The sequence below is a fragment of the Ixodes scapularis genome, unplaced genomic scaffold, assembly GCF_016920785.2.
Source record: "Ixodes scapularis isolate PalLabHiFi unplaced genomic scaffold, ASM1692078v2 PGA_scaffold44__24_contigs__length_19508400, whole genome shotgun sequence".
Taxonomy (NCBI): domain Eukaryota; kingdom Metazoa; phylum Arthropoda; class Arachnida; order Ixodida; family Ixodidae; genus Ixodes; species Ixodes scapularis.
In genome coordinates this window covers 7,550,677-7,578,299 of record NW_024609873.1, presented here as the reverse complement: position 1 = coordinate 7,578,299, position 27,623 = coordinate 7,550,677, and the positions used below count along the sequence as shown (strand labels likewise).

Here is a 27,623-nt window from a genome sequence, read left to right as displayed (position 1 = left end):
TCGGACTTCCTTGATGGTTAATTCGACTATCTTGATGGTCCATCGCACCTCCTTGACGGTTTATTCGGCTATCTGTCTGTCGGACCAACATACTTTCTTGATCGTGCGTTCACCCAACATACATCAGACCATCTGCTTAATGGAGCATCAGATAACTTTCAGACGATTCTTTTCGACAGGATATCCGTTTCTCATCTCATGTCTCTCACCGAAGTGGTAGCTCCAGAAATCGGACCTCTCCTGGAGGTCGGCTAGTCCTCCGTAGATCCACATGGCTCCCTGGTGGACGACGCACGTGTGGCTGTGCCTCGGGGCGGGACCCAGTTCGGCCGCCGCCGAGCCGTCGGTCCAGCCGCCATTGTTTCCCCCATTGTTGCCGCTCCCTCCGACAACGGCAGCGCCACCGCCACTCAGAAGCTCCCACTGCTCCGTGTCTGCGATGGAGGATGTTTTTTTTAGGAACGCACGATTGGGTGCCGTATAATATACAGGGTGTGTTTTTAGGTTTTACGGTCAGTTTTTAAAAGAGTCGTGGAAGTTTCACAAATGCTGTCTGAGCAGGTTAGTTGTACAGTCAGGGGAATATAATGCAGTGGCTGAATTGTCACAAAATATCGGTTAATAAACAAAAATTTGTAATTAGCTTAATTAGCGAGAATAAACGCATAGTTCTATTTAGAAACTTGCTGAGCATCATCAAAAAACGCCATTTTTACAAAGCAGTGTTTTTTTTTTGTTTTTTTTTGCGGGAACACGTTTTTGGCTGTTTGAGAAATTGGCTTTGTTCAGAAAAAATATGTCACGTCTCCGTAACATATTTGTGACGCGACATATTTCTTAACAAAGCCAATTTCTCGAACCGCCGAAGGCGTGTTCCTAAACTAGCATACATCGGGGAAGGATTACCAAAGAAAAAACACACAAAAAGCTAGCATTGTTTTAATTTGAGTTAAACTTGGTGTAAAGTCTAACTTGTGTTTCGCCAAAGCCTTTCTGTAAAAGCCTCCAAGTGGACGAATTAATATATCTAAAATAAAATTAACATTTTAAAGTGAAAGGATCGAGAAGGAAACAAAGAATACCCCCGGGAGGGATGAATGGGAGCCCGAATCTCGCGGCGTCCGCGGGAACAAAGCGGGATAAGAAGGAGAATGAGAGAGAAAGAAAGAAAGAGAGAGAAAAAATCCCTTTGGCGAGAGCGTTGGAGCGAGAGAGCAAGTCCGCCTTGCATCAGAGCTCGGAAGCGGAGGCGGTGGTGCGCTATCTAGCAGACGATGCGATGACTCATCGTTGCCTCGCGGAAGCAGCCGACTGCACAGCTCCAAGATGGCCGCCCCCCCCTCTCCCACGCAAAGAAGGGGGAGGGGTGCAACGAGTCGAGTTCAAAAGTTGGCGCCCCCACAGCGCGGCTGCGGCTGCTGCTGCGAAGGGTGCGGGGACATTCGCCGAATTGCAGAATCCCGATATGTCTCCGAAAGACAGGTTTCTTGCTATAGGAGCCTCGAGACGCAGTCAGACTCGTTCGAACGTCGTAAAAGAAACACGATGTTGGCCGAAGACATGGTGACAGGTTTACGTGCGGACACTTCCCCGAGTCTCTTCAAAGCATGTTAGCTTATTCGTGCGAACATGAATACAGACAGTTTTTGTGTGACCAATGTGAGCGTCATACGAGGAAGGTCTCAGACAGTGTGTACAGTCTGTCTGTGTACGATCTATTAGCAATAGAACCGTGGCTTTAATATGTTTTTTTTTACACAGTGTGAAAGTGATGATCAATGCACTTGTTTATGGTACAGAGAAATAAGAACGCATCAATTCCAACCGCCACATTAATTGTTTTCAACATTTTTGTTCTGGAGATAGTATATATCGTAAATTCATTCGCTCCCTCGGTATAAAAGACGAACTGCAGACACTGACCGAAGCGTGATTCTTGCTTGTATGTCAGATTGGTCGTACAAAGACTGTCTGCAGAAGTGTTCGAAGTTCACGTTTGTATGAAGCAAACGGGCGCTTGAGGCGTGAGCAGGCGTGTTTCTGCCGTCGCGTCTCCAGCGAACGCCGCGTCCCTTGTGCGATGACTGAGCAGTGTGTCTGTACGGCTCGAGGCACCCGTCGACCTAGGCAACTGACGTTCGGCTATGTTCAAAAGAGAATACTTCGGTGTTTCCGTCTGAAACTGTCAGAACGAGCCGCGTTCGGAAGCTCCTTGCGCTTCCTCGGAGGGATCGAAAGTACTTATGGTTTGTTTTCAAAAAGTCTCCGTGTCGCGATGAATGGACTATCCACATACCAGGCGGCACTTTGTTCGGAGGGCTACGCGAATGCGTGGTGCTCGTGGGTGTGCACCGACACGCTGTAGACAGACGAGCTCGCGTTCGGCCACACCTCCGGGCGTGGGCACTGCGCGTGCGCACGTACCACATCCAGCAGAGGTGACGCGTCTGCGCCGATAGTAACGCCGCCGGAGTGCATGGCGTAACTTCAGAGGGATGACTCGCTCTATACTAGCGACTGATAAGTTCTAGGGTTCCGTACTTTCGGTGTATATACCGGTCAATCTTAAAAGTAATACCCAAGACCGGTTTTATATAAAAAATAAGAACACGTAAGACTGCCTACGAATAGCAATGTGTAAGCATTCCTACAAGCAGGCAGCGCGCCACGTCTTTCTTTTTGCACACGGCGCTCCGTCGGTGACATCACGTTCCCCCACAGCGCAGGCGCGATGAACCTTGCCGCCTTCACATCGGGTTGCGTGACGATGCATCTGCGTTGTTGCGCTTTTGGCCAATGGGAATTTAACTTCCGTTTCCTTGCTACAGACGGTTATAGAAAATGCCAGCTTCGCTCCATAAAAAATAATGCTTTCGCATTAAAAAAAAAGTTCAAGCATTAGCGAAAAAGTTTACAACCTAAGCAAAAAAAAAAAAAAAAAATGGCGGGTCAGGAGTATGCAGAGCGCAATAGAAGGGTTAGCGTACTGCGTAGACACGCGACGTTTGGGATTTTGCATTGCTGGCTAGCGGGCTTTAAGAGAACCTCTCGAGAGATCCCGGGCCCGGCGAGATTACCAGTTTCAACATGGTGGTTACCTGGACTGGCGCAGCTAGGGCGACGTGGTGTTCGCGAACTTCAGTGAGACGTGAAATCGCGTGGTGTTCACCTCGACAATTCTTTCCGGGACCTAGCGCGGTCGATTCAGATCGCCGTGTAGCTGAAGGAGTGCATAGTGAAAATGTTCACCGCTCGCAACTCGCAATGTGCGTGAACGCTGATATCTTCTCAACGCAAAGCCTCTTTCTTCGCGCAATTCATCGCCGACAGACGAACCACTCTTAAAAAAATCGCCGAAGTTATTGCTGCGCGCTGGCCATCAGTAGGTCATGCATTTCTTCCCGCCTTAGGACTGATAAAAGGTGCCGTTTCCACAGGACGATTGACGGAGGCTCCCTGATCGAATTTTACCACTTGCCAGTAGCCTCGTACCCGCAGAAGAGGGCGATTGACCAGGCAGCTTCGGGAATCATACCCGTCGTTATCTCGTTTAGTTACCTTATCGGTACCGGAATGTTCTTTTTTTCAAGTAATTTGGGTTACAGGAACGCCTGCTCCCTGGAAATTGGCAAATCTCACGTCTTCTTAATGCGTCAGCATTAGTACGCACATGACAGGGAAAGGCTGATGGCGTCTGTCTGTTGATAAAACAGTGGAAAGGGAAGCGCGCCGCGTAGAGAGGAGGAGAGTAGTGAAGGACAAAGGCGAAAGAAAGGCGACGCCACGGGGCGGGAGGCAGTGCGCGCGCGGATGCTGGAATGAGAGTCTGAACTCACAGGTGTGCAGAGCTCGTATGCCTTGCTTTGTGCTACAAAACGGACCGTGAACCAACTACTAGCGCCGATAAAAGTAGACGCCAAAAAAAAAAAAATAAAGGAAGATTTATTCGCGGATTTTTGAAAAATGCATTAGCATGACCCTTGGGAGACGCTACACAAATCCCCCCTTTGGGAAATGCTAACACTGACCCCGTAGCAAAGCCAAAAAGAGGCAGCTAAAATAGAGGAAGCGAAAGAAAAAGCCAAAGGAGAAAAGTGAAGGGGTCAGTGTTGGCGTTTCCCAAGGGTCATGCTAACTCTTCCCTAAGGACATGGATCTTCCTTTAATTTTTTTTCAACATAAGCCAGGATAAACGCTGACATTTTCTTTCCCTGACACCGAAATCTGGAACCCCCCCCCCCCCCCCCCCCCCCCCGGCGCGAAAAAAAAAAGTTCCTATTTTTTTTTTTTTAAGGAAAATAAACGCGGAATCAAACGTATAACGATCCTGACTATATACTTGAGACAAAGAAACGAGGAATAGCCATATTTTAACTTTGGTTCGAGACTATCTGAAGTTAGTCCGACGTCCATTGCCTCCGTCAGGTTCAGCGGATCGCCTTACTAAACGCTTGGTCGACGCGGAACTATACTTCTATGCTAGGGAATCTTTACACCCTGGGAGACCGCGCCCGGCGTTAGGAACAGGAAAAGTACAGATTTCATTTCATTCTCCGCTTTTCCGTTCTTTAGGTTCTCGTGCCTTCCTCGTCCTTCTCCATCAGCTCCACTCTCTTGCTCCCGCGAGCAGAGAACTTCTTTTCGTCCTCTGTAATACGGGAATGCCGATAGAGATGTTGGCACCGACTTCAAACTGCCGGCTACTCCGTACCGATTGTAACGCAGATCAATACAATAAGACAGGTCGTACGCTAAGTCTAGCATCAAACAGAACAAGGTTATCCGTCTACCTACCATGAACACAATACGCCCAATCGAACAAGCGGCTTACTGGGATATTATCGGGTTTCCTTTTCATTCTTACGCTCACGCGTCGAACCGAACAATATCGAAATAAAGCACGGTCGGGTTGCGCAAATTCATTCTATGTTTGCGGAGGAACCATAGCCGAGCTTACACGCCCGCCTAACAAGCTACAAGAATTCGCGCTCGGGAAGCGCACACATTCGCAAAATAGGGACGCGCACGCACGCGCGCGCTTGAGTGTGCACGCGCGCATTTTATTCATCGACACGCTGCACGCGCACGAGCACGCAACAGCCTTATACGCGAGCGAGCAAGCACAAATGAGAAAACGACAACAAAGGCACCCGAACAAAACCCACACACACACACACACACACACAAAAAGAAAAAGCCTGGTAAGTTTTAAGAGCGGCTCGAGGTAATCCCAGCGAGTCGAGCGGATAGCAAATCTCGAAGAGGAGGGCTATGTGACGCGATGCGGGGCTGCGAGGAGGGGGCGGTAGCAGTCGAGGACCTGGCAAATGGAATCAGTGGGAGAAGCCATCAGAAAGGGAAGCAGGGGCCGGGAAGGGGAGCAAGATACTCCGCTCGCCTTCGGGCTGACAGTGCGGCAGCTCGCCTCCCTCCTTGCATCAACTGTGTGTGCGCGGGTACGGGTGGAACCGTCATCACGTGGGGAAAGAGAAGCGGGCGACTGGTCCACGGAGCACGCATAGCTTCCGCACCCACTGGCAGCTTACGGGGGAAAAGAGAGTGTGGGGAAGCGAGGGATGCTTTTAAAAAGGAGCGGGGGAGGAGTGGGCGTCAGCGGCGGGGAGGGAAGAGAGGGGCCGGAACAGTTGAGCCGCGTGTTCTGCTGCAACGCGAGCCATGACTCATCGCCGGTATGGTGTGTTCCTGCTGCAACCCACTAATTTTCTCTCTCCAGCTTTTCTGGGGCCCTTCTCTTAACTGCCACCGGGAGGAGCTGTTTTCCTTCGAGGCGTGTTGGGGAGAAAGGAGGCGGTAGCGGTTGGAACGTCAGAGTTTAAAGAAACGATGAACTTGCGCGTAAAAGAAACACTTTTTAAGTGCCTGCAGTTAATACGCGTGTCGAAAATATGCTGCGATTCTTCTCACGTGGAAATATTTCGAACATTCGTCTCAATTAGCCGAAAGATTTCCGGTCCATAGCCGTGTTCAAAAATGGAACTGCGGTGACAGCCCAGGAGCTGCACGCTTTGCTGCCAAGACTGCAATCATTGGACCTAGTGACTTCAGCCTGACAAATGCAAACGAGCTTCTTTTTTTTTTTTGTGAAAACTGAACATGATTAATTGCGCTTGTCATGTCAGGTCATACTAAATGATACGATATCAGACAGTTATTCTCCAGACAAAATTACATTTATAAGTAACACATCTTTTCAGAGCTCTTGAACTATTTCATCGATGATTCTTTCTTTTACCGTATTCTCCGGACATTTTTTTTTATTTGTTAAATACAGAATAATTTCTTGTAACACGTGTTACTAACAATTTTTTTTCGGCAAACTGGAAAAAAAGTTTCTTAGTGTACTTTACCACACATTCATTTGAAGACCAAAATGTACCCGGTTTGTCACTTACTTTTGTACCTTTTTGCGCCGTTTTATTTAATTATGTTGAACCAAAAATTACAGGAGGACGCATAAGCCTCGCCCACACATATAAACCCCAGCTCGTTTTCGAGCCGCGCAAACGTGTCTACGTGGCTATGTCGGTGGCTTGTGAGGCTCGTAACTTAGGCGTCGCGAGTTCAAATCCCGTCTACACCTACATTCCTTCAAATCTGTCCTGTACGGCAAATTAATTACTTTACGAAAGGAAATGACGTGAGACATGCGGCGACCTTTAATTCGAATTACCATGTCACGTTTTATTCACTTTGATTCCACGCGTGACGTCACGTTCCCCGTGAGCGTTGTTTGAATTTACCGCGCGAGGTCACGTGACTGTGACGTCGTGACCCTATCGACCAATCAGAATTTTCGCGGCTTTTCTGCGACGCCGGTGGCGTTGCAGAAAAACCGCATAAGATTGCTGGCAACTGTTCTAAACTAAATATGATTTGTAGATACCGTTGAAAAAATGTCTCCAGGATTAATTAATGCCTCGAGTAGAATACGACCTCGGTCAAAGTCGCGGAGGTACAGCTGGCCGGAAACCGACCATACACCATGGTTGTGTTTCAACCGTCGAAATTCATTGCCAGCAAGAAATTTCGAGCACCTCTACCGGCCAATCAGAAAGCAAATAATAGCCCGGGTTAGTACGGTACGTCATACGCCGCCAATCGGGGAGCGCCAAAAAGTGCATGGTCACGGAGCTAGCTATTTTCGTGAGGCGTGCTATCACCAACTAAATGAATCACGCACGAAAAAAGGATCGCAACGCATTCACTGTACGCGACCGGTTTAATCGCTGACAGCAAACGAACAGAGACGACCGTGACAATGCACTCTCCTCGATCGGCTCCATGGGATTGTGTGGTGGGCTGCATGCGGTCGGACTTCGGGCGAAACGGAGTATAGCTACCTCGCTATAAAATTACGCCTAACCCATAAAAACAAAATAACCACATTAAAAAAAAAGAGACTGTCATCCGCTTTTGCTTAGGTATCCCCCCCCCCCCCCCCCTCCCCTCCCCTTCCAGTTCCGGCGTTTTCCATCGGGCTAAACGGACGAAGTACACATATACACGAGAAGGAGTAGCCCCACCGTTCTCCGAGCCGAACCTGAACAACAGCTAAACATAAAAGCAACACGTAAGATAATAAACAAAAAAGTATATATATAAAAGAAAGATAAAATTCCCTGTCCCCTTTCCCCAGAAAAGACTTTGGGAAGTTGGGGAAATAAAGTCGGGAAAAATCAGAACTGTAAAACAAATAAAAAAAAAAAGATGTTCCGTAAAAGGGAAGGTAGGGAGCGACCAGCATATACAAGTTAGGCTCCGTTCGTTCGTTCACCCTCCCCGCTTCGACGATCATTTTTGTTGGCCGATGTTAATTGGATACGTTTTTATTTATATCTGCCTTACTTCCGGCTATCTTTTCTAGTCCTCGTCGAGTTCTTTCATTATATCGAGCCTGCCGTAGAGTTATACATAGTTTCCTCCGCGCGTGTTTGCCCGTTAAATTTTTGCGAGGCCCTGGGCGCAACGCATGAATCTAAAAAAGACACGGGCCCCCGCGAAACTCAAATAGAGGGACGCGTGCGGTAAGCAAAGAGGGAGAGAGAGAGAGGCGCCTTTATAGGATTAACCGATGGGTGGGGTATGGGCGTTAGGGGGCGGCCTCTGTCGATACCGCTGACAAACTCAATAGCACTCGCGCACATGCAGTGCGTAAGTGAACCGAATGAAACAAAGATTAAAAAAAATAATGATATAATAAAAAAATATTTCAGAAATGCCGTTACCAGTGTCCCGGCATGTGAGTCAGGGAGCGCGTATGTGGACAGGGTAATTGAATCGAAGAAAAGTGCCGCCATATATTCCGATTTTTCTGGATCTTGGCGTTCGTGAAATGTGTGACGGAGCATTTTAAATCGCGCCCAGCTGCTGGATTTTTTTTTTTGTTATTATTTACTTTTGAGAGTGTAAACATTCACGGAGCTTAGAATCGACCTTTCTTCTTGGCCATAAATGAAGAATATTAAAGTATTTCTAAGACAAAAAAAGAAAAGTGACCGCAGGCAAAATAAGCTTTCCACTTTAACTTTACTGACGATTTTTTTTCCTTGTTCGCTTTCTTACCTTTTATCTAAAAAAAAAAAACCGCTGGGGAATGAGGAGATAGAAAAATTTTAAACAATCGAATAAAGGAAAGTAATACTCTTTCTAAAACAAAATTCAATCTCTCTCTAAACACCTACCTAACTGGCATGGAGCACATGCCACAAATACCCGACTGAGTTATATTGCGGTGGCTGCCTATAGTATAGCTTCCGGAAGTGATTTTTTTATTCATATATATAACATATAACTCTACGAATTTCTAGATCTCTGAAAGTGAAGATCAAATTTTCATGGCCTTCAAATAAATTAAGAAAAGTTGCGAACACCACATCGACATGAGTGTTGCCCGTCGAGACATTAAGCGGACACTGGGCCTCTGGCTTCGCCACGCACAGCCAGTTAATGAGGGAAAGCCGACCCTTTCGCGCTACGCCTCGCCTTGAAGAAGCACAGGAACACGTACAGCCTTAACCACAATTCTTCCCACACTTCCCCGTCATATCTTCCTCTCCCTCCCTCACCCACTGTTCTTCCCTCTCCCTTGCTCAACTGCTATACCACGCTCCGAGTGGATCCCTGCCTCGAACAATCAGAAACCCCCTACCACGTTATGTCTTATTTTTTCTTTACTAATGTCCCCGATGCAGAAGGCATTCCCCCTTTTCTTTCCTCCCCAATAAACCTAAGTAAAGTATATATATATATATATATATATATATATATATATATATATATATATATATATATATATATATATATATATATATATATATATATATATATATATATATATATATATATATATATATACAAAAGGAAGTCTATATTAAACGAATTGTCCGGTAGTATAAAAACTAGGCTTCCAAAACTAAAACGATACCCCTGAGGCCTTTTTCTCGCGCAATATAAAAACAACCTAAAAAGAGAAAATCTCTGGAACCGAGCAATACTGCACTCTCCTCAAAATTGAAGACGAGAAAAAAAGAAAAGGAAGTAGATAGAGAGAAAGAGAGAGTCCTCAACGATCCCTCTTGTCCCCCACTCCTCTGTCAGCGAAATACTTTTCCTCTGCGGCGTCTATCAATTTAGGGAGGACCCTCGAGGTACAAGAGTAAAAGAGGGAGGAAAGCGGAGTTCCCCGATAAGGTCACATCTAACGCACCCGAAAACAAACAAATAAACACGCGCACACACACATTTTTGCCCAAGTCGGTGCACAAACCCTTCTCATGGCAATGGCCTAAAGGCCGCCAGCACTACCAGCGGAAGGCACCGTCTTACTCCGAAACCATAGCGTCACCACCACACCGCAGGACAAATCGCACAACAAGGGGACAAGCGACGCACGGACGTACGAAAATAAACCGAAAAAAGAAAGACCGTCTCTCTTTCTTTTTCCTCTCTGACAACGTCTATTTTCCTTTGTCAAACACATAGAATGACATGCGGTTCATGTCGCTTCTACTCTTTTCGAAGCTACGAGAGTTTCGTTTCTCTTCTAGAAAGTTCTAAGTAGAGTTCTTACACAAAAAGACAACGACAATAATTCAGAAAAAAAAATATATAATAAGAAAGAGAGTGGAAGGGGAGAGACAGAATAAAGTACACAAAATTTTTTTGAGGCAGATCGACGAGCAATAATAGAGAACATAGACCCCACTCATCAACGAGCGAGCAAAATAGAAAGAAAACCCGTAAGTGACAAAGCGTTATGACCAGGTACGCAGCCAGGATTTTGATTCGGGGAGGGGGGGGGGGGGGGGGGGGAGCGCCCATGACAAAATGCTGTATGAGGGGGAGAGGGAGAGGAGGCCCCAGCAAAACGAAAGATTTCGGGGAGGGGGAGGGGGCGGGAGCCCACGGGCCCGGCCCCCTTATCCTCCTCTTCCCCTCTGGCTACGTGCCTGGTTATGACAGAAAGCACTAAGATAAAATGGTATGTAAAGGACGATGTCGAGCCACGAAAGAAAAAAAAAACATAGTCATAAACAAAAGGGAGTCCCATTGAACAAACCAAGAGAGGCACAACAATCACAATGACGATCGAAGCTAAACAGAAAATAACATTTTAACATCTGCCAAAAGCCAGAAACAAAATATAGAAAAGCACGACAAAAAAGAAAAAAAAAAAAAAGAAAAGACATAAGGAGCGACAAAATGTTTCCTAGAAAAACTGATCCCTCCCCATTTTGTACATTCTGGGAAATCGAAATTTTCGGTCAACGTTTTGTGTTGTTCTTTTTTAGTCTTTAGTTCTGTCTTGATTTTTGTCAATTTTGTCTTTCGTCACTTCGCGGGGAACACTTGTTCTCTAAAGCGCTTGCTTGGACGCGACGATGAAGTGGCGGGCTTTGTCAACATGCCGGCTTCAATTACTCAACTTATATTTCAAAAACAGCTAAGGGCAAAATTTCACTTTAAAGGGCGTGGTTGTTGTTCTTCTTGAGCTGTTCACGCGTTACCTCACAACACGCCTCTTTGCGAGGAAAATGACATGCGCCGCGCTGAGCCAAAGTAAACAACAGCAAAAACGAGGACAATAAGCTGTCTATATGTCGACTCATCACCGGATGAATTCCCTTATTACAAAAACAGCAACGAAAAACCCTGCCCCCCCAAAAAACAACAACAAAAACAAACCTCGTTAGCACGGAGATTAGTTTTATGCCAAACAACAAAAGAACCGAATCGCTCGATTCTTTGCACACACAAAAAAAAAAAAAAAGGTTGTTGAGTGCTGGGTAGTGTAGGAGCGGCGAATCACGTGCCATTATCATTGCCTCGTTTACGCTCGGCATCAAGAAAAACATAAAAAAAATACGTACACTTTCTTCCGCAATTACTCGAATAAAAAAAAAGAAAAAAAAGAAAGGAGTCTTCGTAAGCGAACTTTAAACAAAGGCATGAACGAAACCCTCGACGAGAGAAAACATAGCATTAACAAAGATCTATACGCATCAACGAGGCGCCAAGCAAACGAGCTTAAATTCCGCGCGTACAAAGTGCTCGAAACTGTACGACAAAGCCCCCTCGACAACAGCGTGGCAATAAAATATTCAGCTCACAATATGTCAGACACCCCTACAGCAGACGACAAGCGAGTTAGCAGACGATACTAGGCTTAGCAGACAACGCGAGAGCCCCAACCTCCCCCCTGGCTGCGTTCCTTTTGAAGTTTTGTTTAATTATCTGTAAACTTTTTTTTTTTTTTTTTTTCGAGACCCGTTTATTTTTTTTTTTTTTTTAAGGCGTCCTATTTGGAAGCAGCTATGCCTCCTCACGCTTCCCTGGACGGTAACCCCTCCTCCAGTGAAAAATGGGATATTTTTCATCTTCGCGCGCGCATTCTCTCGCGTGCGAGGGGATGGACAACTTTTGATTGCAGCGGGGTGAAATCCATCTATCACACACAAAAAAAGAAGTAAAGGAAAAGTAATAAACTGGAAAAAACAAAAATATAGCGCACGCATAATAAAAATAAAAGAAGAAAAACGCTTAAAAAGTTAGAGCATTTCACTGCGTTTCGCTTGTTGGCTCAAGATCAAAAAAAAAAAAAAAATCGATGAAAATAGATTTTTGACAAAATATAAAAAGCATAAAAGTAAAACAGATAAAAAAATGGAATGGCGGATGTAGGTGGCGCCAAGTGGCTGGCCATGATAAGATTAAGGTTATTACGGTGGCGACGGGGGCGGTGGCGTAGTATTTGATGCATGAAGAGGAAGAGGCTAGGGCCTCACTTTGCGTTCTTTGAACAGAAACGTTGCCGGTGCTATAGACATTTACATTGACCACAAAGTCTTTTACAGTAGACACGAAAGTTTGGAAAGTAAGAACTAAAAAATATGTGGAAGGGCAGCGCCAGCTACTGCAGGGGTTATCGACGAGCGGCATGCATAGTATAATACGTCGAGTTCTGTAACATGCCGTGAAGCATTGCCTACCTCTTTGTGGTCATTCACTTTGCTGCCATAATATCGAGAGAGAGAGAAAAAAAAAAAGGATGCTACCTCAAAATAAAATACACCAAACATAATATACCACATTGCCAAAAAATAATCCACTATTAAAAAAATGTGTTTGAATTTACATCAGAAAAAGACTTGAGCATTACAGATATTGCACTCTTGTGCAAACCGTGCAAGTGAGAAGTCTGATAAAGTTGGACGCTCGCGTCTGTAGCGGGCTTCAGGACAGCGCCATTTTCAGCGTCCGTGCGTATGGCGCGTGCTTTGCTCGCTTTCAGAAGCATGCGCGGGTACCGGGCTGTGGTTTTGTGAATGTCGACTGAATGACTAATTTGGGTGGTCGTTTGTCGGCAAAATATTCTGACACATCTTCGGCAAGGGCGTTCGCGTGGTCAAAGGCTCGCGAGTGTGGGCGCCGTTCGGGTGGCGCTTCTAGGGGGCATGTGCCGGCAATTTACCGGCACAATTTTCGCCCGTGCTCCAAGAGGTCCGTCAGTTTGTCTACTAGACTGGATCTGGTGTCGCCACATCCGAGACAGAAAAGGGAACCAAACGAAACAATGCTCGGCGCAGACCGCAGGCGCAAAGATGCGCTCCGATCGGAATATAGGAAACCGAAACCTAGAAACGCGTACAAAGTGTGGCGCTTTTTAATTTTTTTTAGAAACTCCGTAAAATGTTGAACAGGCCTAAAATGAGTTGATCGAGGATTTTTGATGATGAACAGCAGGTTTCTAACTGAAACCATACCTGTAAATTTACTTATGAAAAGTTAATTACTCGAAAGCAACGAATAAACTAATTATGCCAAACGTTATTCACTTTCTCAATAGGGAACTTTGACAGAGACCAATGCGACATTAACCCTTTTTTTAATCTGCGAGTACTTTTTGGGGGAACGATTTGGCTCGCGTTTCGAGGAACAGCCTGTACGTACACTAAGCAGCCAAAACATTACGACCACCCCTACATTGCGTAAATGAGCGCGCCTAGATGACGCGGCATCGGCATTATCTACCCCATTAATGAAGTTAATGCGAGCGTTCTCTGCCACCTGCTGATGCGGATGTATAGTTAACGGTTGCCGGGGATACCGAGGGATTATTCAGTCGACAACGTGCGCACGTATTACAAAAGGCAGCTGATTGAAGCGACTTTAACAAAGGGCAGGTCGTGAGATGGCCCGGCGGCTCGGAACGACTCTCTCGGAAACTGCGAGGTTCGTCGGGTGCTCGCAAGCTACAGTCATTAGTAGTACCCATCAAAAGCGGAAGAATGATGGTGAAACAAAAGCCGATGCATTGCACGTCGACGCCTCATCACAGAATGTGGACGTCGGAGACTTTCACGCTTGGCGAAGAAAAATCGGCGGCTACCCGCGGCTCAACTGACGGCTATAGATACGATGCAGGTCACGGTACAAGTGTTTCTGAGCAGATAGTTCGTTGAACTACGATGCAAATCACGCTGCGAGTGTTTTTCAGAAGATAGTTCGTTGGACTCCGTTTCTGGTATGGGGTTCCGCAACCGACGACCCTCGCAACCGTTTTGCGTGCCAAAGGCGAACCGGAGAAGTATAAGGTAGGTGGCCGTACTGTTTTAGACGATCAGTCTTACTGTGAACGACCTCATTTTAGCGAATTTCGTGATCCGTGAAATATCGCGAAAATATTTATCTCGAGAATATATTGTGCCACGGTAACAGACACATAGCACATCTTTTGAACGCGCAAAAAATTTTTTCCCACAAAATATTCTTGACAACCACACCTTGCACAATTCGCGAAATATTGAGCCCGCAAAAATAAAGTCGTTTACAATATTCATCGGCCATCGGGAATCGAACCCAGAACCACTCTGGTCCGCAGCCCTATGCCCTACCCCCGCGCCCGCTGGACGACTTGCTGGGCGCACCAGTGTGCCCTGCGTCCGCTGTCGCGATCACCCGATATACTCCGTAGTGCGTGGTGGTGGAGTAGAGGAGCTTTGATGGCAAATAAAAAGAAATACGTTCTTCTTCACCTAAGTAAATTTAAAGAATCGTCCGATAATACATCTCTTGTACCATCGGACTCGTACGTGACGAAACCCAACCACAATATCAATACAAAAGAAAGAAAAACATAATTGGTTCACCTAAACCTGTGCTTGACACAACAGGAAATACACACAGAACGCCAAAACAACCTAAAAGTCCACAAACAAAAGAACGGAGACAATTACCAGACCCAGCGGGCGCAAAGACGGGGAAAACCGAGTTAGCAGACGGCGGGCGTCCGTCCACCGGGTGCCATTAACCCGAGACGACCATCCAATCAACGTGAAAACCGCGGACTGCTTCTCGTCTGCGAGAGCAACTCTATTGTCTGCTACCCATTGCCACCCTCGACCCCAGCAACGTGCAACAGCACCCCAGCTCACACCTCTCGGGAGCAAGCAGAGAGAGTCCCCCCATTCCACTCCATAGAGCAGAGCACGGTCAACACAAAGTCGGCGCCCTTTCGGCCAATCAAGCACGCGTAACCGCCGCCCCGCCCTCCTCTCCCTTCGCCACAACCGTACGCGGGTGCACGCGCGTGCGCGGCTGTTACATAAACTACGGTTACTCCCCCCTCCCATTCCTCCTTTCCCATTCGCCATTGCTGTGACCGCGACGTGTGTTGTTGCTGCTACTGCTGGTGTGTTGGATATGTTTACGATGGCGGTCGTAAAAAGGCGCCGCGTTTCCTTTATTCTCCGGAGATTCGATCTGAACGGGGACCGGAAGACCTCTTCGAACCGTATAAGAAAAGGAAATTGGGCCCATTGTTACCCGGGGGGCGATTGTATTCTTATGTAAAGAAGCGACCTAGCGGCGTAAGTGTCGTCAACACTGACAGCGCCGGGTCTATACATAGAGCTTTAGGGGTCGGGGGGGAAGGCATCTGAGTGGTGCGCTTTAAATCAGCGAGCCGCTGTATTATTCAAAGATAGCATCGAACACACGGAACGTATGGTGCCCGGACCGGCAATACCCCTTCGGGCGTTGTGATGACTATTGAAGGCCCACTCCATCGCGGATCGTTGGGGACCTACGCTGTGTATTCAAATAGCTCGAAGCAAAAGCTGCTAAAAAAACGTAAAAAAAAAAAGCAAACAAGAGTATTCCAATGGTTTTGCCAGCATGATTTAGCGTCACGGAATATTTTCGCGGTGACAAGTTCTGCGCAAGCGCAGACGCGGTGTACCTCCCGGCCGGGGCAGTTTTGTTTACGCATATATGTATGTTCACTTGCTCGATAATTTTGCCATATCTGCGAGTGATTTTAGGCCGCTTGCTTCGGTTAATTTAATTAATAGTTGTATTCACAAAAACTAAAAACTATATATTCGAGAAGAGAGAAACGGTATCTAAGACAGTTTACAGGTGCGTTACTATGAAAGTTACGCCCAGATTTTATGTGTACTCAAATATCTAAACTAAAACAAGAAAACAAAGAATCGTAGAATTTTACGAGCGTATTCGCGTAGAAACGCAAGAAAAAAAAAAGTTTTTAAACGAAACGGAGGGCAACTACGAAAGCATAGAAATGGCACATGCTTAGGCTACACGTTTCGCTATTCAACATTATATTTTATGAATCTGCAGAGAGGCATCGTTTATACTGCGCACGATGCATCTTTCTCATCCTGCCTATTTTCCCAACTAACGTTTTTCTAAACTTTTTTTTTTCTTACTGCGTTTTTGGAGATAACATAGTTAGGTTCTATGGGCGCAGCTACGTGCGAATGTGCGATAATAATAATATAAAAAAAAAAGAATCCAATACTCTCGCATATTTCATCGCAATTCCCCGACCTCTCGTTTATCACCATCAAAGGTCGCGTAGAAAAAAAGACAATTTCCTGCATAACAGAAAAGAAAGATAAAAGGAAAACACCACCGAAAATTACACGTTTCAGAGGGCGTTCTAGGGGTAGTCCCCTTTTTGAAAGGCATACTTTAGGGAAGAGTGTACTCCTTGCATTTTGTGTGTGCGTGCGTGCGTGGTATCTTATTACTGACGCATTATTTACGGACTTTATTACACATTCAACGTGAGGTAAAGGCAGTACCCTCAGTGTAGACTATGTTGTCATGGCATTTTGTTTTCTTTTTGCAACTGAGCATGCGTGCGGGCGAAATTGTTGTCAGGCTGTGAAAGGCGCGCCTTCCCATAAATTGGTCGATCTGTTTTTTTTTTTTTTTTTTATTGTTTCCCGTTTTTATTTTGCGTGGGATCTTTTTTTTTATATATGTTATAGCAAGAATTGCATACCCCTGTAGCGATGCTTACGCCCTTTTATGATATCACGGTCTCATGCGGCGAAAGCCCTTATAAAATAGGCGCAGTTTTAGAAAGGTTCCTTCTTTTGTTTTGGCACGCACGGACGTCTTTATGTGCACGTTGAGTTAACATAAATATAGGCGTTAGAAATTTAAGGCTGGTTTTAGCTGAACCTTCGCGCGATGTCTACCGCGCTATTTATCATCTCTCCGAGACGTAAAGGTGATTCATCACTAAGCCGTTGCTGGGCTAAGACTGATCGGTGAAGCTAGTACTCAGCCTTAGTTGAGTTACGGCTTAACGAAGCCTAAGTCGTGCTTGTAAAGACTGATATTGCTTCCGAAGTGAATTTGCCAATATTCTCTTACGGTAGCAACTAAAGTTTCAAATATATGTCGTGATTAAAAAAAAAAAAAATGCTGAAGGTGAACATGGACCCAGCGGCAGTTGACGCGATTGGTGTGGCTGGAATTATTATTAATATGAAGCTTTCATCCTGCGTCGGAATAGATTAGGAATAGAACTCAAGAACAGTAAGTTCTTAAGTTCTTAAAAAAATTTAGTGTGTACTGTTCAATAATTCCTTTAAAAGTTTATATGCAGTTTCTTATCCATGCCGTATAGTCCCAAGCGATTGGGTTTTTGGAAAGGTGGTTCTTTAACCCATATCTGGCGAAAAACAAAACCCATTAAATTATTGACCAATTTCTTTAAGAAGTGTGCTTCGTTAAATATTTGAACACGTCATTTATTCGCATGTGGTAAATTATTTGGAAACTAATGACCTCGTCACAAGTTCAGAACATGGCTTTAGAAAACGTTTTTCATGTGAGACGCAGCTATTTTCCTTCACGCATGATCTCCATCATTCTCTTGATAATAATTATGAAGCCGATCCGTATTTTTAGATTTCTCAAAAGCTTTTGACAAAGTTTCCCAAAAACTCCGTCTTCATAAATTACAATCACTTAACATTGACTCCTCTATACTGAACTGAATTCATGCCTTTTTAACTAATCAACCACAAATCATTACAATCACTAATCCCCACAGGGATCAGTGATTGGTCCGCTCCTTTTTCTTATTTAAATTAATGACTTGGAGCAGAACTTGTCTTATTCCATTTGTCTGTTTGCTGACGATTGCGTAATATACCGGAAAATAACCGACATATCTGACACTATTCTTCTACAATTTGCCCTTAATCGTATATCACTGCGATGTAATCAGTGGATAATGGAACTCAACAATGACAAACGTAAACCGATAAGAGTGTTGCCTCACAGGGAAACTCGTCGCCCCTGTGAGGCAGACCAAGTTCTAGGCTGTATAAACATACACACAACCCAATTCTTCTTCTACTTATCATCTTAACAGCAGTCCTCTCGCTTCTGAGTCTGTTTACAAATACCTTGGTGCTCACATAACGCGTAACCTTTCTTGGAAGATTCATACTGGATGCGTAATTAACCTTTCTAACCGTATGTCAGGACACTTAAAAAGATATTTATTTTTCGTTCCGTCTTCTATCAAACTAACCAAGTACGAAACCCTAATCCGTCCAAAATTAGAATATATCTGCTGCTGCTGTGTGGGACCCCGCTCACTCGTCACTAATTGCTCTTATTGAATCGATTTGAAACCCCTCAGCTCGTTTTATATTCGCAAACTGTCATCGCACTTGCCAGCGTTTCTACCATAAAAAAGAAAAAAGAAACATTTTAGGTCTGCCATTATTAATTCACCGCCAAAAAATCTATCGTTTGTGTCGTTTTCATAAAATATTTAATCAAAATGTTACCTTCGTCATAAACAATTTACTCCGCCATCCTACATATCTGCTCGCATTGATCCTAGCCATTCTAAATTTTAGAATTTCATTATTTTCAGATTATTTTATGAGACAAACATTGATAGACTGGAACCGCCTTCTCGCCTCGATTGCAAACATCAGTGATATTGTTTTGTTAAACATGTTATTACTAATATATGCACTTTATAGTTAATAGCCAACACGTCGCAAAAGCCACGTGTTGGCTTTGATGCATCCGCAATACCGAACTTTTCTATGATGGTAGCAATAAACAATTATTATTATTATTATTATTATATTGCAGCTTTCTCCCCTCTTCAATGTACTTATATTGAGAATATTTGAAAAAAAAAAGAAAAAGCGCTTGACAGGCTAAAAATGCACTGGAAGCTCTGAATCCATAAAGCACTCGTTGCCTTCTTTGGAGCTTTGGCTGCAACTGCTCGCGAGACACCTACGTGTTGTCGAATGTAGCAAGCTTCCGCTGGGTGCCGAACTCTCTCACAGCCTTCATTTATTTTCACTTTCTCTTTCTCTCCCTCTCTCTCTTGTCATCGCGCTGAACGCGGAGCTTCGGCTACATTCTCAGCGGTTTTTTATCAGCTAGTTTTCACAGACGCTCAAAGTTTTAACTTACCTTAAAGATGCGTCAACTTAAAGCTCGGTCGATTTGTGGAGAAAAGCACGACTTATTTTTTTTTTATTAAAGTGTGCGCACATACACTTGTTATATTAAAAAAAAAAAAATTTACCGGGGAGACTTAAGTAACTTTTGGCGTCATCTATCCAAAGGTTTTAGATTATCCGACATTAAAATTCTCAGACATGGCAGAATACACGTAGGCTCCCATATGGTTCTAACGGGTACCAAGCACCGGAAACGCGAGAAAACGATCCGCAAAAAGAAAGGGCTCAAGTGCACGATTCACGACGAACACGTGACATATTGTTCTCGCACAATCTTGTCACAGCGGTATTGCGACTTAAGCCTTTGTAGTCAGATCTTAAATTCTTGTTGTTCGGAGCCCAATACATCCATGCGCCGTTGAGTGTACTTACCCTAACACGAAAATATTTGAGCGGCAATGGCCACACAAAAACTCTCTGGAGGCACGTTCGACGCGCACAAATGTACGAAGCAAAGGTGCTCCGGGTGTTTGCCTCGATAATTCTGCCGTCGCGTCTCCAGGGAACGGCGTTTCCTTTGCATGGTGACCGAGCATTGTGACCGAGGCAAGGCCTCCTCGTGGAGCGAGCGGTGTGAACGGCGGCGAGGGAGCCTGCACTCACCGAAATGGAACCCCCAGAGTTCAGCGGAGGAGCCCTTGAGGTCCTGGTAGCCCCCGAACAGGTGCATGGCCCCGTTGTAGATGACGCACGTGTGGCCGCGCCGTCCGGTCGGCTGGCGGCCGGCCCCGAGACGGCCTTGCTCCTGCTGCTTGCGCCAAAGGCTCGCACCTGGAAGCGACCCTGGTCAGGGCAGATCGCTCGGACGTGCAACGCAATCTCAAAGCCGTAGCTTTGTATCAGAACCCGCCACGGACCTCGCTCGATAGCGTTGGCTTGACCGTAGCGAGAACAGCCACGAGAGAGCGTCGGCGAGGAACGCGGATCTATTACTCGCACTCCCTCGTATTGTTTGGTTATCTCTCGGGGTTCGACGTCGTAGCGAGCGCATCTAAGGGCGTCCCCACCGGCGAGAAGGCATTGCACGGTCAGACTGTATGCGCGACAGTATATCAAAGAAAATTACGCGAGGCCCCCAAAGAAGAGGTGCATGGATGAAGACGACAAGTCCATCGCACATTCACAGTTCCTTCCCCGCGTGTAACGCTGCATACCATTCATGGCCAAATTTCTGGGACATTCCGTGGAATAAAAGGTCTCCGAGGAAACATCAAAACTTTAACAGAGCGATCTCACCAAGCGTTCGGCGCATGCGTGAAGCCGTCACAACTTTACTTCACAGGAGGCAATCGGCAGCGCACGAGACTGCTCGTTCTCTGCACGTGCAGAACTCCAGCGAGGTTGTGGAACGTGCAGAAAGACTAATGTTCTCTCGATGCATTGCGGCAGCGGTGGCGTACCCAAACTGGCGGATGAAATTGGTCTATAGACTTGCGTTCTATGACACCAAGGCAATTACAGTCATCGGGGTCATTACGATATTTGGCCAAGAAAAGCAGAAACTGGCAATTTTGTGAAAGTGGCATTGCAAAAAAGAAAAAAATTGTAGAGCCGTGGAATAAAGACTATAACCGTCAAAACGTCTATTTACTGCTTACTGATATTTTAGTAACGTCAAGTAAAATATTCCCGGGGAACATTGCGATGTTGTTGTTCAGTTAAAATCCTAATTTTCGTGCATGCACTGAAGCGTTGATGTCCAAGGAAGTTGGGGATGCCGGCAGAAAGTGCTGCTTGTTAAAAAACACAATTGCTACCGCACCTTCACTGCAGTTGACGGAAGCGGCCGATTGCTTTAAAAGATGTACGCGAGCAGTAGCGGATTCAAGGCACGCATCTCACTTTTGTGTTAGCATGTTGGTCACAAAACAATAATAATAATAATAATGTGGTTTCAAATATTAAGCTAGAAGTCCGCTGTAAAGTATACTACTAAGAATCGAAGACAGTTTGGTTTTCTCCCTGCTGCATGTAAGGGAAAACTTCGAGCTGTACACTCTGTGATTGTGAACTCAAATACCATTTTTGTGTGTTGCTATTCGAGCGGGTGTTTTTCCGGGGTGAACTTATACTAGAATCTCTGTAGAGAAAATACTAATATAACGAAAACATAGATATAGAAAAAATAGCGATGCAACAAAGATATAAAAAAAATGCAGCCTAATTTAGTTATGACTGCAGAGTAACAAAAAAAAAAAAGAAAACACGCTAAGATTGGCGGGAGAGAGATTTTGCAAGCGAAGCATGCCACACATTCTAGGCTAGTAGGCATACTACACTCGTTAAATTGAGCCCCCAACAGCGGACACAAGAGTCGCCATCTTTCAGCGCGGACTAACTTCTTGCTGTTTAAACATCGAAGCAATAAAACGTAGATGCATCAAGCTATTTTCTAATGACGACCAATAATCGTGAACTTGTTGGACTTAATTATGTTGTGTTTTTAGGTTCGTTCGTTCCCGTAAGCCCATTTTACGAGAGTTGCAAAAGTCAAGTACACTCTTTAAATCGTACTACACATAAATTGGGTTCCCTGTTTACGGCAAATTCCGATAAACCCGGAAAATGAACTCCCCAGCGAGCTTTATCAAAATCGTGAAAAAAAAAAACAACAACAAAAAAAAAAAAAAACCGAAGGCCCCGGATTCGAGCTGTTCTTGAAGGAGAAAAAAAAAATAAAAACAATACGGAAAGAAATCTTTACCTAGAGCTTTAGTTTCTGTTGACCCGGAACACAGCCCCTAACTGAACTGTAGCGGGAGGCTGGTTCTTTCTGCGGGACCGTTTCGCGAGGCTGGTTCTTTCTTCGGGGTCATTTTCATAATATACGGACCACGGGTAAGTTCCCTCGATGTCAGTGAAATCAGTGTCCGTGCACGAATTTCTACAACATAAGCACCGATGTATTGTCCAACACCACAAATTTATAAAAAAAAAAAAAAGAAAATCACAATATTGTGAGAAGAAATAAACCCCCCAAAAACACCACTAAATTCACAAATAAAAAAAAAAATAAACCCAGATAGCACGGAAGTCCTACTCATAAACCAATCTCCTCACATGTTACGACATACACCACACGACTTCCCATTAATCTCTTCCGCACTGCAATGGTGTGTAGTCTTCTGAACGACTGTTTCACTCACCGCTTTATTAATCTGTGTGACCGAGACGCGATTAATCGTACTTCGAACTTAGCCAGCAAACCCGGCGTATGCATCCGTTAAATATGCGAATATTCGAGTCAGGCTTAGAATGTCACCTCTGCGTCTTATATAGGGCTAAGCACTAATAACGGTCTTACCTGTTAATCTAACAGAAACCAGAAACCCGCATGAAACTCGGCGATAAATCGTCAAAAAAACTACTTATCAATCATTTCGACAGAAAAAAAAAATGCCCTCTGTGTTTTGGTTTGAGGGATTACGACGGAGACCTTAAGCAAGGAAGGAGAAAATATACTCGTAAACCTCGTACGAGGTTTCTAAGGTTATGAGGCTATTAGACGATGCTGCGGGCCACCGAGAGTTCGCCCACCCTGACTGCCAATCAAAGCTAGGCACGCGCACTTTTTAGTTCTTCGGAATTTCCACGAACCCCCGTCCCCAACTGGACACACTTGTAAGCGGGGTATCTGGCCATCGACCGGGGTCACTCGTGTCAGCAAACATGCCAAAGGTCCCTTGAAGCGCATGTTGCTGTGCTTGCGCCAACTTAGCACCAGCTGGGATGCTATGTAAAGCGCCGAAGCCGGGCCACTTTGTGAATGTAGTTTCCCCGTAGCATGAGCCTTACGGTGGCAAAGCCAACTTAACGGCGAGTAGAAGGGACTGACCGTGCTCTTATTTCAAGGTTGTCGCAAGTACCACAAGAAAAAGCTTAACATGATTTACGTATTGTAAAGTGTATTAAGAATAAGTGAGAGAAAACCCTGTAAAGTCGAGGGTCCATTAAAAAAAATTAAAACCAGTTTTTTCGGCCCCTATAAATACACTATGCAACGGAAAAATCTGAGGCTCCGTGTGGATGTGACGCTAGCGGTGGCGGCGATACAACGGGAAAGTTTGAAAACATGACTTCCCCCGGATAAAAAGATAAAACCAAGAAAATAAATGTCTCTATGTGCCGACGCCTACCTAAGTCTAATATCTGTCAAAAAAGAAAAAAAGACAATGTGAGCGTTTGTGGCGCTTATCTCAGCGAAAAACACTTGCCAACAAGAAACACATTATTGTTTTCTTTCTTGCTTGTAAGTTTTATTTTATCTCACGAACCCGGCACTAGCTAGGACACTTGAAGGTAAACACATTTAAACAATACACAACGTTTGTAAAAGGCTTCCTAAAAAAAAAAAAAAGTACGACGTAACTTGTTACGTAATGCATAGACCTTCGTGTTTGTCTGGTAACACGGATGTTCATCGTAAAAAGAAAATAATGAATGAACCACAGAACAAGATATTAGGGCGGGGCGTCGATTAAAATGTTTAACCCGATCAATCACCACCCTTTCATCGATTATTTAATCGAATAATCGGTGTCGTTCATTTCCATGCAAAATCGTTAAAAAGAAGTCAAAATTAAGTTTAATTTTTGCTTTTCGTGATAATGTGAAAAACGGCGCAATATAGAGTTTCGATTATGATTCGACCTCGACGTGTAGTAGAGAACAGTTCAAAGACTCTCCCACCCGCAGATTATTGCTTCAGATGCGTGAGACAAAGGGGTTCGTTGATATCCTCCGGCAAGAGCGACCTCCTTTGACAATAGTCTCTGCTGAGCTAAACGGACAATCGCACGGCATTGAAGTAGCCGGGACACGTCGAACCTTCCGCACTTGTCTCCAGTTACAAATCTCTTTTCTACAGTTCACTTTAGGTTAAAAGTTTATCGAAAGTTTGTCCTTGATATAGGGGTACTTGTCCACGTCTGCGTAGTGAAACGTTTAAATGTTGATCAATAACCGGTTAAACAAACTAAATGAAATGGAAGCATTCATTGATTAATCGGTTAGGTTAATCGATGCACTGCTCAGTCATAGATATTTCACCGCCAGACTTACCGGTATCGAAAATCCAGAGCGGAGTCTCACCCGTCGAAGCGAAGCCAATCTCTCCTCCGAACACGTACAGCTTGCCCTGTAATTGTTAAAAGAAAGGGGAAAATAAAATCACAGCCTGAGTAGAATATCAATTCCCTTAAACCAGAGTTAGGTAAAATGCTACCGGTTTTAAGAACTTTGCTAACAACGAAACAAGAACAATACGTGAGCGACGCGTGGCGCCACTTCAATGGTAAAACCTTTTTAAGGTGGCGAAGCAAGCGAGTTGTATCATGACTTAGGAAATTGGAAACAGCGCGCAAAAAGACGAAGACCACGAGAGAAGAGCACAGGTTGAACGGTTCGTAGGATAAACTTCGAAGGTTCCAAGCTTTGCTGCGTTCAAAATCTTACTCGAATGCATCCGAGTTTCTCCGGCGGGTCATGTCACGTGACAGCACAAACAAAGCAACACTCGACGAGGGTAAGTTTTCGAACGCCGATGTAGAAAACCTTTCGACTAGAGTAAAATCAAACAAATTTTGGAACACGGCCCTATTGAGTAGGGTATTTTACGAAGTCGCAGAAAATAACAAATAAAAAAGTGACAAAGTAAAAAAAAAAAGATTGAAAGAAAGAGAGAAAGCGTGAGAAGACGATCAGTTAAAATAAAAATAAAATATTAATATAGAGTAACAGACAGGGAGGAAAGAGAATATACGAAAAGAGTTAATAAGAGAGAGAGAGACAGGACGATACAGAGGAGTTACAGAAAGATAAGATAGAAATGGAGTCACAGAGAAATAAATTTAAAGACAGTTACAGTGAGAGCGTATAGTTACCTTCCACGAGACGATGGAGTGTTCCTGCAAACAAGGTGGGCGGCTTCCCCTGCAGCGAACTTCTTCCCACCGACTCTGGACTGCAACGAAAGCGGAGGAAACGCCACGCTCCGTGAAACAGAAAATCGCACCACTCAGCGTCGGCAACGTCGGTTCGAGTTTCCTACAGTCGCGACAGAGACATCCACTCGCCGGCTTTTCTGCCTCGCCAGCGCGGCTGCTGAGGCACCAGGCACAATGTCAACTAAGAAACACGGACTCGCTCGAGATTCGGTCGATTGAAAGGAGAGCACTTAGTCCGCCTCGTTTCACACATTGCCATCTTGCTACATTCTGACCGGGAGTAGTAGTACTTACCGGCCCCCAGCATCGGAGTTAATCAACTAAACAGGAATTAAGATCTTTATGAAATATTATCGAAACGAGGACGACCGCTCGTTATAACCGAGAGCCCCTCGAGAAGGTAGAGACGTAAAACAGGTGTACCGTATGAGTTAGAATAGGGTCCGTTGACAAGAGCGCAGCGCGATGCCGGAAAAGTTGCCCCGGGTACAATAAAAGCAAAGTATAACGTGCAAAAAAAAAACAAAACAAAAAAAACCAAGAAAAACTCGACCGACTAAAGCAGCAGTTACGGTGCTTAGACGTCGTGCAAAATGAAGTCTGCATACACTGTGTGAGGCGTCTTTCTTCCTTATGCGACGGTCACATTGCTCATGCAAAAAGCTATCTCCAGACTTGTTCGAAGCGAACATGAAGATGTGCATGTTCGCAGACAATTGTGTCATCATGACTCTGGCGATCGTGTGATTTATGAACACTGTGGCTTTTAAACTTCCAAACGAGTGGCTAACGACTCCCTTCGGACGTCCACTGAAAAAAAGCGTGTACGATCGATGACTCTTCTCTCTCATCCGTCTCGACGGCGAAACGAAGTTTCGAATTGCAGCTAACAATTCGACGTTGCCATTACTTTGTTAACATTAATCTTACCGGATCGAAACAAAGTTGGCCTTACTTTGAGCGCGTACCGATCCAAGAGGAATATAAGAGGAAAAGTCACGAGTCATCGGAAGAAAGAGCGGGAACAGAGATACGCGATATCGTTCGGATCTAACGCTTCGACCGACAGCAGCGAGCGCAGAATTATACGGAGTCAGAGATAGGTTCGATATTTCTCCAGAGCAAACACATATATCCTTGCATAAGAAAAAAAAAAAAAAAATAAGCAGCGCATTTAAGTGTATTCAGAGCTTTTATTTATTTTTTTTTTTTTGGGGGGGGGGGGGGGGGGAGGGCACAAGCTCAGATAAAAGAAAGAGAACGCAAAACTTCAGACCGGTCGTACCAACAAATCTCGTAGTAGGTTACAGCATGTTTGTAGCCTGCACGGACGACCTATCGATCGACGTCGATGGGTTAGGTTGACAAAGCGTAACTGGGGAGTAAAAAAAACATGTTTAGGGTTACGGAAAGTCGGGGGTCGATGAAGCATGATTAGGTGCGTGATAGGGGTCACTAACCTCCATCTTAGAGTTAAGGGTCAAAGGTCACGATTAGTCGTGGTCGAAGCTCGCTTGCAGCTGCGAACGTACGTTCTGTCCCTACACCTTCGCGGGGGGAGGAAGGCAAGAATGCATTCTACGTTAAAAAGTACTTAAACCGAACCGTGCGCGCACAAAAGCGCACACAAACACGATACATTTAAGACCGATCCAGCTACGCTAAAAAGAGATGCGAAGGCGCACACGTCGGTAGATACATGAAAACCCGCACGCCCTCTCACACACTCACGAACAAAACAACTTGAGCACACGCTTTACCAGACGTTCTCAAACACACACTGTCACGGACATAAGCATACAGATCCGCACACGTAGGTAGGCACAAGCGCCGAAGCGGACGAGCGCGTCGCACTGACGACGACCATTTGCTCAAATGGTCAGAAACACCCAGAAGCTATAATCTACCTCTCGTCGAGCTTCCATTCCATTACCGAGTTGTTCCGATACAGTTTTTAGCTGGGTGCGTTTTGTACCTCGCGACCGAGTCGCACCTCTAATCCATTAGACTGCTCCTTTTTGTTTTTTGCTTTTGTTTTGTGCATTGAAATTGTTTCTGGCTACATCGTTATTTCCCGCGGCAGATTTCCAATTAATTTCCTCGATTTTTTTTTTTTATTCTTCATCTTTCTCTCTCGTCGAAAGGAAGCTCGAACGATTACTCAAACTCCCAAAGACCGCAACTTTGTTTCGAGCCAACGTGGACCACGGCGGAAGCTACGAGCCCCACCGAGCCAATCCGGAGCGAGGAATCGTACCACGTGATTACGAGCTCCGCGCGTCGCCCGCAAGGAGGTATTTAAAAAAAAATAATGTGGCCGAAATTGCTGTCGTTAAGA

The 27,623-nt window shown here is 45.1% G+C and overlaps 1 protein-coding gene across 1 annotated transcript in view; it reads right to left on the bottom strand.

Moving 5' to 3' along the window:
* LOC8024836 overlaps nt 1-27,623 on the bottom strand; it is a 59,341-nt gene that overhangs the window by 10,165 nt on the left and 21,553 nt on the right. Inside the window, exons 2-5 of the mRNA XM_029992950.4 lie at nt 25,223-25,302; nt 24,402-24,477; nt 19,944-20,111; nt 210-434 (exon numbers count right to left, since the gene is read on the bottom strand). Of these exons, the coding sequence (XP_029848810.4) occupies nt 210-434; nt 19,944-20,111; nt 24,402-24,477; nt 25,223-25,302 (549 nt within the window). The remainder of the gene's footprint in view (nt 1-209; nt 435-19,943; nt 20,112-24,401; nt 24,478-25,222; nt 25,303-27,623) is intronic.